The 14284-nt window shown below is 44.3% G+C and overlaps 1 protein-coding gene across 4 annotated transcripts in view; it reads left to right on the top strand.

Annotated features, from left to right (window-relative positions):
- POMT2 (protein O-mannosyltransferase 2) overlaps positions 1-14284 on the top strand; it is a 43270-nt gene that overhangs the window by 16837 nt on the left and 12149 nt on the right. For 3 of the 4 annotated variants that reach the window (XM_042990218.1, XM_042990219.1, XM_042990220.1), the window contains 6 exons: positions 333-492; positions 1814-1920; positions 2814-2896; positions 5657-5766; positions 10110-10176; positions 12720-12792. In XM_042990218.1, the coding sequence (XP_042846152.1) occupies positions 333-492; positions 1814-1920; positions 2814-2896; positions 5657-5766; positions 10110-10176; positions 12720-12792 (600 nt within the window). The remainder of the gene's footprint in view (positions 1-332; positions 493-1813; positions 1921-2813; positions 2897-5656; positions 5767-10109; positions 10177-12719; positions 12793-14284) is intronic. The other variant, XM_042990217.1, reaches the window with a different exon arrangement.

Raw genomic sequence — 14284 nt, 5'->3', positions numbered from 1 at the left:
ACCAAGGAGATGGCTGACTGAATCAGTGGGATTCTCTGGATTTTCTTTTTCTTTCTTCTTGACTGGTCACTACTAAAGAATAAGCCTGCTTACTTTGAAAGCTATGACCCCTCTCCCCAGAAAAATATCCTCCTCATTGTCGCATGGCTTCCTGCATGTGACCACATCCTCCTTGGAGCCAAGTCATGGTCCCCTGAGATTAGGGGCCCTCAAGAAGGATGGCAGGCACAGCCTCTCAGAGTCACAGAACCTCTGCCCTTCCCCACTATTGCTGTTGCTTTTGAGTTTGGTCCCAGCTGCCAAACTGAACTCTGTGTCTTGTTGGTTTTCAGGCCCTTCTCTGCCCCCTGGTGGTTCTGGCTCAGCCTGACTGGCATTAATCTGGCTGGTGCTTTAGGGGTCAAGTTTGTTGGCCTCTTTATCATCCTGCAAGTGGGGTGGAACACCATTTCAGACCTTTGGCACCTGTTTGGAGACCTCAGTCTTTCAGTGGTGAGAACTCAAGTGCTTGTAGAAATGTCATTGCTCCGTGGTGTTGCTCAGCAGAGCCAGGGGCCTTTCTCTGCCTTTGGTGCAGGTGATGGAGTGGCTGTATTCTGGGCCCGAGGTGGGATCCATCTGGCCACCGTCCGTAGGCAGCGTGACAGCAGAAAGTAGGCCATGGCTGAGAAGCTGGAGAGGTGTAAAGGGAGAGGATGAACTAACATCCTTGGAATTTTCTTTTGGCATTTGTTTCTGCGATATTTTTCAAATACTCTACAAACTATCTAGCCAGGGGATTCTGTCCAGCTGGGCTCATGACAAATATATGGCAGACGCTGGCTGCATGGGATGTTAGGTCAATTGGGTAGGATGACTTTCTGAACTCACAATTTTTTTTTTCTCACCCAGGGTCTCCAGATTTGGAGGCCAATAAGGGCCTTTAGAGTTTATTACTTTAGAGTTTATTAGCTGATTCTGTGCCAAGCACTGTGCAAAATGCTTTAGTTTATTATCTCATTTACCTCCCATAACAGTCCTATGAAGTAGGTAGTTATTACCTTCTCCTTACAAATGAGGAAATCAAGACCTAGAGAGGTAATTATGTTCCCAAGACCATACAAGAGTAAAACGTAGATCTACGATTCAGACTTAGGGGAAGCTGATTCCAGGCCTGAACTACTTTGCTATAATGCTTCTCCATCACCTCTGAGCCAAAGTTCCAAGTTCATTTATTCATTCAGAAAATACAGACAGACTACCCTTTAAGTGTGAAGCATGGAATGTGCAGATGAATAAAATAAGGATTCCTGTTCTCCAGAGACAATGGAGAGAGAAATAATTAAACAGGCAATTACTCCAGCCAAAAAGTGCTGTGAGAGCACAGAGGAGGGTATGAGCCCAGGTCATGTGGTCCAGGAAGGCTTCTGGGAGGAGGCTGAGACCTGATGTTAAGATAAGGAGCAATTATGTGTGTGATGGGTGGGGCTGGCATAGTACTGGAAGCACGGTGACCGTGCAGAGGGGACTAATGAGTGATGAGGCTGAAGATGCACGCAGTGTCTTGCTGTTGGCACAGTGCTGGGCTGAGGTCCTGGGTGAGGGCCCGGGCAGGTAGCAGAGGGCTGGCCCATGTTCAACCCCCTGCAGTGCTTAGGTGGTGGGGTGTTATGAAAAGGCTAGGGTTTCCACATACTCTTTCTTGTTGGCTGTTAGTTTTTCCATCTTTTATGATTTTGATTGATACATAAAAACCCATGTATAATGTGCATATAAGGTATAAGGTAGAATAAAGCCCCATTTGCCCAGCACCCCTCACTGGCTCTGTTTGCAGGTGACCGTGGGAAAACACCTGACTGCTCGCATCCTGTGCCTCATAGTGCTGCCCCTGACTCTCTACACAGCCACTTACGCTGTTCACTTCATGGTGCTGAACAAAAGGTACAGCAGAGCCTTTCTAGCCTCTCGCTTATAGTCTTCCTCTTGCCTCTAAGCCCATGGGGGGGAGAGGGGGGGCATGTGATCTCCTGGGTCTGTGGTTGGGATATTAAAGAGATGGATAGGTTTTACCTGTTTGTTTCCTCCTATGTTCTATCTTCTGGGTATCCAGAGGGCTCAGAAAAGCAAGCACCCTGACCTGAAGGAAGAGGAGAATTTCCTAATAGCCAAGCTTCCCCTTATCCCTAAACAGAGTCCCTATGTTTAACAGGGATGGGCCAGAATAAATCGTGTGGTTGGAGGATAATTATCACAGCAACACCAGCAGCAGCTCCCATTTAACAAGTAGATACTAAATGTCAGCATTTTGTACATATTATCTCAATCACGATCATTTTTGAGTTCTTTGATTTTTTTTAAATAACCCAATTTATAAATGAGGAATTGAGGCTAAACAAAGTGAGGTGCTTCTGAAGATCACCTCACTAGCAAGTGGCTGAGTTGGGATTTGGACCCCTATGTCTCCACCTCCATTATTTGTGTCATTCCCATGATACCACATCACCACTCCATTGTAATTCTCTTAAATTTTTTTTTTTTAACGTTTATTTATTTTTGAGACAGAGAGAGACAGAGCATGAATGGGGGAGGGGCAGAGAGAGAGGGAGACACAGAATCGGAAGCAGGCTCCAGGCTCTGAGCCATCAGCCCAGAGCCTGACGCGGGGCTCGAACTCGCGGACCGCGAGATCGTAACCTGAGCTGAAGTCGGACGCTTAACCGACTGAACCACCCAGACGCCCCTCTCTTAAACCGATTGTACAGAACTCTTCCTAGGGTTCCCAGGAAATTGCAGTTTCCCTCCATGAACTTGTCTCTCTTCTCCTTTCCCCACAGTGGTCCTGGTGATGGCTTCTTCAGTTCTGCCTTCCAGGCCCGGCTTTCAGGCAACAACCTTCATAATGCTTCCATCCCTGAACGTGAGTATCTCTTGGCCTTTATGAAAGTAGAAGGGCAGAAGCCTTTCTGGAGAGGTGAATTGGAAAAGACATGTATGATAGCTTGAGTTATTTTAGCCTATAGATGGTGAACTGGGAGAAAGATCCAGTTAGATCTGGTACAGGCAGGCACTCAAGAGAGTGACTAGGGACACAGGGTGGAGAAAGACACCCTGAGTAGCGAGCTCTTTGCTGCTAAAGAATGACTTATTTGTGACTGTGGAAGCATCCAAGTCAGCTCTGTGGGAAGCCAGCCAGAGAGAATCTGGTGAAAGGGCAAGGCTGTCCAGTGCTAGTGGTCAGTTTCCACCGTGGTATCCTGTGGCTCACATCCATCCAGTTATTCACAGATCAGAACTGAGCACATGTTTGCCACATTGGAGGCTGTAGATAGACGCCCTCCAGAGGATAGGATCTGGTGACTGTATGTGTTAAATATATAAAGAGGGAACACAGAGCTATGTGAATTGAAGGGTGCAAGAGATCACTTCTGCTAGAGGGTTGGAGGGCATCATGGGCTCATAGACTGAGTTGCCTTGGAGTCAGTCTCTGGAAGAATGGGTAGATTTGAATGGGTGGAAAGGGAGGAGAGCGCATATAGGGCATAGGGGATAGCATGATCAAGGCCAAGAACAGGACACAACATAAGGCGCAGATTATCCACAGAGAAGGATTGGAAGATCAGGCTGAAAGGATAAGTTGGGCCCAGATTATGAGGGTTTGAAACATTTGGGTGTTTGACTTCATAAACAGACATTGGAGATCCAGTGGGGGCCTTTGAGTAGGGAAGAGGACAGGAAGGCTGTGCTATAGGGAGGTGACACTGATGACAAAGTATAGGATGGCTAGGGACGGGGGGGAATTGGAGGCAGAGGATACCCCCTGGACTTGAGCTGGGCGTCATGGCAGCAGCCGTAGGAGTAGGGCCGATGGGCATGTAGAGGGGAGATCGGACATGGAAAGAGAAGGAAAGATGTCACTGAGGACTTGAGCCCAGGTAATTGTCTCTTGGAGGCATGACTGTCTTTTAGTCTCTCCAGTGCTTTGTACAGTGCCTAGAACACAGGGGGCCCACCAAGACCATGGATAGAATGAGAGATTGGAAAGCAAGTTAAAAATTGGTTTAGAAAGACAAACATTGAGTTCTGCTGTAGAGAGTTTGAGACGTTTGGAGAAATCCATGCAATGGGGCCAGTGGGCTTGGAGCTGATGCTTTCAAAGCAGAAATCAGCCAACTAAAGGAGTAATTGATACTGTGACAGTGGCCAATGTCTGTACGGAAACTGTAGAAAGAGAAAGAGAACAGGGTTGAAGTCAGGTCACTGGGGAATGCAGGAAGAAGGGGGTTAGGAAAGTCTGTAGAGGACAGTCCATGAGGGAGTGTGAATTGAAAAGGGAGAACAGAGTATTTCAAGAAGCAAAGATGGTCATCAGTGTATAGGGCTGCATATGTTAGCCTGAGTGAGAACATAGAAAAATGGAGTTGTGGGGTTTAGCAGATTCCTACCCGGTATTTAAAAGGCTTAGATCAGCTGTGATCTCTTCCATCGAGCCAGACTCTTCTTATTCTTTGGATGAGAATTCATCCTACTCTGCTCTGGGCTCCCCCCATGTCACATGTTGTTACTCCTTTACTGGAGCATTTGCCCATTGTCCTGTGTTCATTAGTGTGTATAGCCACCTTCCCCAAGACTGGGCCCTCCCAGGGCCACAGCCAGGCCTCCTCCAGCTTTGGATCCACTGTGTAATTGGCACAAAGGAAGAATGAACAAAGGAAGATGGGAGTAGCCTATCACTGGCAGAGTGAGACCTGTGTCAGTGGACGGGGGTTGGCAGGGCAGCCAGACTACAAGGGACTGAGAAGAGGGACAATAAGAAGGAAAAGAGGCTTCTCAGTAATCCAGGGCCTGCAGGGAGAGGGGATGTTCTTGGGTAAACTATTTACTCTGTTTTTTTGTTTTTTTTTTTCAATTCAGAGCTAAAAAGAAAAACAACGAACACCGTTGAACTTTATTATATAGTATTAGATTCAAAAGACACAAAAGGATTTCGCAAAAGTAAACATTATTTTTTAAAATTATTTATTTATTATTTTAAAAATATAATTTATTGTCAGATTGGCTTACATACAACACCCAGTGCTCATCCTGACAAGTGCCCTCCTCAGTGCCCATCACCCATTCCCCCGCCCCCATCCCCCTGTTCGTTCTCTGTATTTAAGAGTCTCTTGTGGTTTGCCTCCCTCCCTCTCTGTTTATAACAAATTTTTCCCCTTCTCTTCCCCCATGGTCTTCTGTTAAGTTTCTCAAGATCCAAAGTGAAAATTATCTTAACAGTCTATCATAACATTATACCTATCTTGAAGAATATTCTAGGTAGGACATGAAATGTCTTCTTCTTTATTCTGTTGATTGTATGTATAGACTTTGACTGAAGACAGTCTGTTTCTAATCTTTTGCTGTTAGAAATAGTGCTTTGATTATTATAGTGCACTGTTAATACCAGCTGCTTCTGAAGTCCTGAGGAGGGAAGGGGGGTGAGGGCACTGGTAAGACCCTGTAGCGAACTCCCACTTGAGTTGATGAAATTGGAGGGTAACTTCGCATCCTGCTTTAGGTGGTCGCGGGGCCAGTGGAGTCTGTTAAAGGGTCGGTGAGTTCTTTGGCTTCAGGGGCTCCTCCCAGTCAGGGGCAGTCGAGCCACTGTGCCTGCTCACACCCTTCACTGTCTTCTTCCTCCCAGATCTGGCCTATGGCTCTGTGATCACCGTGAAGAACCTGCGGATGGCCATCGGCTATCTCCACTCCCACAGGCACCTCTACCCCGAGGGCATTGGCGCCCGCCAGCAGCAGGTCAGAGAGCCTTTTGTATTGCAGCAATACCAGAGTGTTTCCCGTGACTGAACCCGCTGTTCTTTCTTGCCCCACTGTCCTTTACCTTCGTTGTTGTTTTCCCCACTTGAAACAGGCTTCCTCCTGCACCCTCCTGCTCTTTCCTCTAGCTAGCTCCAGCTTCCTGAGACTTCAGCGTAGGTGTTCCCTCTGATTACCATGACCCACCTCCACTCGATACTGTGGTAGGTGCCTCTCGCATGAGAGGCTTGCCTGGCATGCTTTGTAAGCCTATGTGATAACTCTCTCCACATTGAGTTGTGAGTGCTTCCTTCCGTCTCTCTGCTATTTGATGGCCACTTCCTGATGGTGCAAGCACCTAGCACAGTGCCTGGCATGCCATGGATGATGAGTCAAGTATTGTGGTTACAAACACAGACCTGGGAACCAGACTAGATTATCTGGGTTTGAATCCTGGTTCCACTAGAATATGACTTTGAGCAAGTTACTTAACCTTTCTGTGCTTCAGTATCCTCATCTTTAAACTGAGGAAAATAAATAGTGCCTTTCTCCATCATGGCGTTGCTGTGTAGGTTAAAAGTACGAGATAATGTGTGTGACATGCACACTGGGGGATTAGCCACGACTATTACCTGAGTGAGTGACACTGTGTCCATGTCAGGGTGTCGGGTGTGGCTGTGGTGGACAGTGCTTGAGAGGGAGGAGCAGGATGTCGGGAGAGTTTGGGGAGGCCAGGTTGTGTAGAGGCCTTCCATGTTACAGTAGATTTGATTTTGTTCTGTGGACACTGGTGAGGCGTTGAGATTTATTAAGGCATGATAATATGTGATTAGATTTTTAGGTTAGAAAGGTAACTCCAGCAGGAGGGTAATGGATTGAAAGGAAGAGCAGACTGGAGGCAAGGAACCAGTTAGGGCGCAATAATCATGACAGAGGATGATGAATGGAGGCAAAGACCATGGATAGAGGTGGGAATTGATTCAGGAAACACTTTACAGGTCAAGTGTTAGAGCCCCCAAACTGGTGGCTGTCAGGGATGAGCTATGTCTAAGTCTGTAGGTTGGTCAAGGTGTGTGTGTGATAATGCTATTTCACCATAGTCAGAAATGGAGGAGGAAGAATAGCTCTGGAGATGACTTTCCTTTGTGTATTTTAGGTTGTGGGCTTGTCTTCAGGAAGGAGATCTGAGTGTGTAGCACATGGGTGTCAGCAACACAGAAGGATGTGTGGCATTGCCCAAAAAGGGTGTGCAGAGGGAGGAGAGCCAGCGAAGGAGCCCTAGGGAGCAGCAATACTTAGGCAGTGGTAAGAGGTGCTCCCAGGGGCACTAGTAGAAGAGGCTGAGAAGGAAGTTGTGAACAGGGAGGTTGGAGGAGAGTACAGGACAGACAGTGTCCCCAGGAGGAGGGGTGGTCAGCAGCTCAGGTGCTGCAAAGGCCTCAGAGAAAGTGAGGGCTAAGAAAGAGGTCTTTGGATGGCAGTAAAGGGCCTCGTAACTAACTGAGATCACTTCTGAAAAGTGGTGGGGCCAGAAGTCTCAGCCACAGGGACGGGGAGTGGAGGGGAGGGGAGGTGTGCAGGCTCCAGGGCAGGCTGTTGTTCTGAGAAGCTGGGAGTGACATTTCTCTTCTTGAAAAATGACCAGTATCTTTACTTTGCAAAAAAGTTTTGCTTTTCAAAATTCCTTATTATTATTTCCTTAATTTACTAGTGTACCAGAAAGTTGACCCAGAGTGTTGGGTGTTAGTATCAGTTTCTCATTCCTGATTCTCCATTTGTTTCTAGCACTTTAGAACCCACTGGAGAGCTTTTAAAACATTCTGATGCCTGGGCACCGTACAGCACCTCTGACTCCATTAATCTGGGATGGAGCCCATTCGTTGTGCCTTTGTTTTGGTTTGAGGCTCTCCAGAAGAGTCATTATGTATAGTCAGGGCAGAAAACCATAGCTCAACCTTCTATGGGGAGCTGCCGCTATCTTGTACAAGGTAAAGTTACAGATATGGTGGCCAGGAACATCTACACTGCACAGAGGGAGAGAAGGACCCTGTCATGCTAGTCCTAGGGTTACACAGTTGTGGCCCATACATGGAGGTGTGATGTCATGATGGTGTGGAGAGAGCATGTGGGGGCCAAGGAGTGGACGAGTCTGGTTCTGTCATGTCCTAATCACACTAAGTCTTTCTGAGCCTGTTTCTTCATCTGCCAACTGGGGGATTGGACTAAATCACCTCTAGTGACCCTCACTGCCCTGGGATTTAACGTCTTGTCAACAACTCTAAGTGTCCATTTTTAAATATTAAAAAAAAAAGGTTTTTTTAATGTTTTATTTATTTTTAAGAGAGAGAGAGAGAGAGAGAAAGACAGAATGAAAATAGGGGAGGGGCAGAGAGAGAGGGAGACACAGAATCCAAAGCAGGCTCCAGGCTTTGAGCTGTCAGCACAGAGCCCGGGTACAGGGCTTGAACTCATGTTCTGCGAGATCATGACCTGAGCCGCAGTCAGACACTTAATCGACTGAGTCACCCAGGCACCCCTAAATATTTTTAAAGTATAACATTTATAAAATTGAAAAATATAGAAAAGTAAAAAACAAAACAAAAACAAAGCCAAAAAACCCCCAAAAGACAAAAGCTACACATAATTCTGGAAGATCAGTTTTTATCCACATGACTTGATGCACAACATTCTGTTGTTAGAGGACACCAGTGTTTCTTGGAGACCTCGTGTTATTGAAAAATGCATTGTAAAAACAAATGTTTGAATGGGAAAAAGAGGCCGTGGACTATACTCACAATAAAGAAGAAATTTTTCTTACAGGAATTTTACTAATAATAGTTTTTATTTAAAAAAATACACAGAGTACACACACATAACCACCAGAAAAATCTTAAGATCCATAAGCAAATCTAAGGTGGACTCTGTATATCTGTGTTCAGGAGTATGGACTTACTTTCTCTATGGCTGCCAAAATATTTTAGTTTCTTGTATATTCTTAATACCATTAGTCCTAATTTTTTTTCCTGAGAATGTAAAAGCCAACAAAACAAATTGGCCATAATACATGCATATTTTTTTCCTTAAATGCTAATTCCAAATCTCTTTGCAAGTAAATCAGTCATGTTTTGTCCAATTGGAGTTATAAAAACTCACTTTGTAAGTATTTCTGTTGTTTCTGGGTATTTATGTTCTTGTTTACATAATTGGCATAATTGTTTGTTAGATGGTCTCTATCCTGGGAGCATTGGAATTAGCTGCCTTGGTTTGAATCATGTCTCTCCATTGATAGACTGTGGTGACCTTGAACAAATTACTTAACCTTAGTTTCCTTATAATTAAGGTGGGGATAACCAAAGTACCTATAGCATGGAGATAAGACGTGCCTGGTGCTTAGAATAGTACCTAGGGATAAATGGCAGCCATTTTCAGCATCAGCATTTTATAAGCCTTTTTCTATGCTGGTAAAAAATGCTCAGAGACGTTTCCTGTGGCTGTGTAATATTCTGTCCTGGGACATACCATCATGTTAACTATTCCTCTAGTGACATTTATACTGTTTTCAAATTTTTGCTGTTAGATTCATCACAGTGTTACAGGCATGTTCACATGCATACATACACATTTAATTTTTAAAAAATCAGTGTATATAGGATGGCTATGGGCTAAAACTTCAGGCTTCTAGGATGAGATCTTTATGGAGCTTTTTAGTTTCATTTGGCCACTTTCTAGAAAATATAGCATGAATTTTTCATTTAGAAAGTTTGAGGCATGGTCTTAATTACTTTTTTTTTTAAGGTGTTTTTTTTTTTTTTTTTTTTTTTGAGAGAGAGAGTGTGTACATGTGAGGGAGGAGAAGAGAGAGAGGGAAAGAGAATCCCATGCAGGCTCTGTGCTGCAGAGCCTGATGTGGAGGTTGAACCCACGAGCAGTGAGATCATAATCTGAGCAGAAATCACAAGTTGGACACCTAATAGACTGAGCCACCCAGGCATCCCTTAATTACTTCTTAAAATGCACTAAATCCTCTTTGTATGCTGGAGACTATGTTATACAAGGTATCATGGCTCCTCCTCTAGGTGGCTGAAACTTTAAAGACAAGATGCAGAAAGATATGAAGAGACAAATCAAAAAGGCTGTTGTGGGAGAAACCTCTAAATGCAGATGGAAGGAGAGAATCTTACCAGTGTTACTTCTGAACCCCATTGGGAAACATGGCCCCTCGGGTCAGCAGCTCGGGATTCTGAAAGAGGCTTAGGCAATGTTGATTTGTTGTTGATTGTCCTGTGGCTGTGCTGATAGTGATGGTATTCTCCCCCCTACCTCCTCCCACCCCTTCCCCTCAGGTCACCACCTATTTGCACAAGGACTACAACAATCTGTGGATTATCAAGAAACATAATACAAATGCAGGTAATACGGTAGGGAACTGAGTGATGTCTCTTGTGTTATTGCTCACTCTGAGCCATTTTTAACATTTCTCTCATGCCTTCAAATGGTACAGAGGTGGGCTCTCCTGATCATTCTTGGGCAATACCTTTACTGAGGTCAATTATCCTTTCAACAGTTATTTATTGAGCACCTACTATGTTCCAAGCACTGCAGTCAACATAGGAGATAAGCAGTGAGCAAGACAGATAAGATCTCACTCTTGGCAGCTGTCATTTTGAAGCTAGAGAGCGGGGCCAAGGCTCAGGCTTAATCCAGAACTGGTTGCCTGGACTTGCTGCCAGGGGCTGGTCGAGTAGCCCCAACTGAGGGCACATGGTAGCTGCTGTCCTTCCTAATTGAGAGCACACCAAGCCTTGCAGACCCCAGCATATGGTGCAGCTCAAGTTGTCTTGATCTGAGGGCCTGTGGCTGGGCTCGTCTAGCCTGGTGCTTAGCCCCTCACTCAGTACCTGCTGGCCTGCCCCTGATTGGCCTGGGCAGAGCTGCTCTGAAGCACACTTAATGGGCTCTCAGGACTTTATGACTTGGGCTATATCTGGATCTTTCTTTGGTCAGTGATCTAGCTACCTGCAGGCTGTGCCTTCTGCTACAGCTAGAAAGAGAACAGAGGGCATCTCCTGCTCACCTTCTGAGCCCCTGCTGATTGTCCGATGTCACAGGCGTTCTCTGTGACTCCTCAGTAAACACCACCTGGCTCAGCCTGTCTTGAGTCAGCTGCTCCTGAGCGTTTGTGTGGCAGTGGGCGGCTATTCATCTAAACTCACCTTCTTTGTTCCTTTCCCCACCTCTTCTTGCTGTGGTCTTGAGACTAGAAATGTGGCACACACAACCACTGTTTTTGCCTCCTACTCCTCAGTGATATATGTTGTGACACCACTGGTCAGAGTCTGTTTCTATCCCTTTATAGTACTAGTATTGATTGTTTTCATCCAACAGGATAAACGTAAGTGGTCTATCACAATGAGGGGTTGTAAGGCAAGACCTCTTTCTTTTTCTTTTTATTTTTTTTTATTAGATTTATTAATTTTTGAGAGAGAGTGAGACAGAGCGTGAGCGGGGGAGGGGCAGATAGAGAAGGAGACACCGAATCCGAAGCAGTCTCCAGGCTCTGAACAAGCGTTCAGCACAGAGCCCGACGCTGGGCTCAAACCCATGAACCGTGAGATCATGACCTGAGCCGAAGTCAGACACTTAACCGACTGAGCCACCCAGGCGCCCCAAGACCTCTTTACTTCTAAAGCTATGTGGGCATCGACCAAATCCTTGAACATCTAGGATCTGTTATTCGTTGTGGCTTCTAGATTAGGGTGGTTGCATTTCACCTAGGCAACTGAGGCTTTGTGTGAGGACAGAGAGGTATAAGCACTTTGGGAAGTGGGGGTCGTATATACTGAGGTCTTTGTGTTCTTTTGATAGTTTATTTGTTTCTAAGAATTTATCCATTTCTTCTAGGTTGTCTAATTTGTTGGCATATAGTTTTTTAAAATAATACTCTCATATGATGATTGATACTTCTGTGGTTCAGTTGTTATTTCTCCTCTCTCATTTGTGATTTTATTTATTTAGGTCTCTGTGTTCTTGATGGCTGTAAATGTCCCCACCCCGCCAAATCCATGTGAGCTGAAACTTCCTTATTCCCTCCCCATTGACTTATTTTGTCACTTTGCTGATTAATCTTTTTCAGAGACTTTAAAGTCCACAGACGAATGGGCATCTCTACACTTGAATTCTCTATTTCTCTTGAGAGGCAGTGATTTGTTCTGGCACATTTCTCTTTCCTGACCTTGAGTGTCAGTGTCTCACTGTCTGGGACAGAAGTTTGCAAAGATCCTTTTGTGTTGCTGATTACTGCCAGCAACTTTGCCATTGTCACTGCCTTGCTAGACCTGATTGCTCTTGGCTTCTGGAAGATGTGGCCCCTTCCTTTTGTTACCTCATCATTTTCTTTGCCTCACACTTAGTAGGTTTTTGCCAGAGACAAGATAATGACTGGCAAAATTTGTAGGTTTAACATTGGATTCTGAGGAAAGCTGGGCAGATGGTCGTTTACATGGAATTAATTTTTGGAATACTATATTTTTACTACTAAAAGGAAAATATTATTATTTGCCTTCTCAGCTTAAAAATCTTCCTGTGGGGGCTTCGGTACCTGTCAGATACAGGCCTGTCCTTCACTGTCTGGCCCTACTTGTTCACACCCTCACCTGTTCCCACTGTCTTTCCCGCCCACTCTCCCACTCATGAAACCATTTACCATTGATCAAAAGTGTTTTGTTCTTTCATACAACTGTGCCCCACTTGTTCACCTGACAAAATTCTCCCCTCCTTGAAGAGTCTTTTCAAGCATTTCTCTGAGACAGTGAGGGGCCCTTTCTCTTTGTTCTCCCAGCACTCTATCTGTACCTCTAACATATACCATATTGTACCATAACTCTTTACCTGTAGGCCCTCAATTGGCACTAATGAGTGAATGATTTCAGATATCAGTGATTGTTTCTTCTCAGCAGATCCCCTAGACCCTTCATTACCAGTGGAGTTTGTAAGACATGGAGACATCATTCGGCTAGAACATAAAGAGTAAGTAAATTTGCTCTCTGGGATGAATGAGTGGTATGGGCACCAAAGGTAGAGAGTTCTTTTAAGCTGGAAATAAACAGAAGTCAGATTGGATGAGGCTCTAGTAAATAGAACAAGGCTGCTGTGCTAGAATGGGAGAGCCATTTTATGAAGGCTGATCAAACAAGCAGGCCAGTTTGTCCACCTCTTTTGGCTTTGGGGAGTTCGAACTTTGAAGGTACTGTTGAGTTTCCCTTCTTCTAGAGAAAAAAATATATATATATTTGAGTTATCCAGAGCTTCTTCTCAAGTGGCTGCCTTTAGGAAAACATAGAAGTCTGTTTCTGAGAATATGGCAAGCTATTTTATTTAAGCAATGTTCTCACTGGAAATGACTAAAAATGCTGGAATGATATGAAAACATCTTAAAGCATCAAAGAGCTGACAGACAGTAGGGAGTTACCAGGCCAAAATCTAAGTGAAAGTGGGAATCCAGAGAAATGAGTGGGGTGCTGCAGCCCCTTCTGCCTTGACCCCACAATGTTGAGTTTCGATCTTTGGTTTTGTCTGCCTTGAGAGAAAGAGTTGTAAATTCAAAGCTCTAGGCTCACCCAATGTGGTAAATTTATTAAGTAATCCTTCCCCTAAACTTGGAACCCCAAAGGGCTTGAGCAGGGGGAGCAGGGATGAAGAGGGGCTATTTCTGGTTCCTGAAAAGTTGTAACTACCAATTGATCCTCACATGAATTTGTGGCCCAAATTAATTTTATCTGGATGGTCTCGATATCTTTAGGCCATGAATTTAAACAAACATAATCCTAGACTGGTAATATCTCCTAGGTACCTGCCTAAAAGCAAATATAAATCCGCTTTTGGGAAATACATTGTCATCCATTCCCATAAATAGCTTTTCAGTGACAGTGAATAGTACATAGTAAAAAATAACTAAGCACACAAGGAAATAGGGCACCATGTGCAAGAGTGAACAGGAACAATAGATTGCAGAAGCAACCCTGCAAAAATTATGTATACAAGAATCATCAGGTACAGATTTTTTTTTGAAAATCAGGGATTATGTATATAGAAAAGCTATAAGCAGTATTTTTTTGTTGTTTTTTTTTTTCCTATCCGGTAGGATTATAGACACTTTTAAATTTCATTTTGTTTTATAAACAAATTAAAAGTTATTATTTATTGTTAAGTTTTATTTTTGGAAATTTCCAAAATTTTTATAATGAACACTTATTGTAGATAAAAGTAAGAATTATTATAAGAGGCACAAAGCAAATAAAAGCTAAATTAATCCTCCTACTTACCCCACAGTTCCCCACTTTGTAAAACTGGTAATGAGGGTAGAAAGAGTAAATGGGAAGGAGGAGGCTTAGCTGGCTCAGGCAGGTATAGAATACAGATTTTAACTTCTTCTCCCCAAAGCTGCCTCATGAGTCAGGCAAGCTAAGTGTTTCAAAGCCACCAAATGTGATAAGTCATCCCTCTGACTGCTGAAGTTAAC

This window comes from Panthera tigris, chromosome B3 (assembly GCF_018350195.1).
Source record: "Panthera tigris isolate Pti1 chromosome B3, P.tigris_Pti1_mat1.1, whole genome shotgun sequence".
Classification (NCBI taxonomy): Eukaryota; Metazoa; Chordata; class Mammalia; order Carnivora; family Felidae; genus Panthera; species Panthera tigris.
Note: the sequence above shows the minus strand (reverse complement) of the source record. Positions and strands in the feature narration are given on the sequence as shown.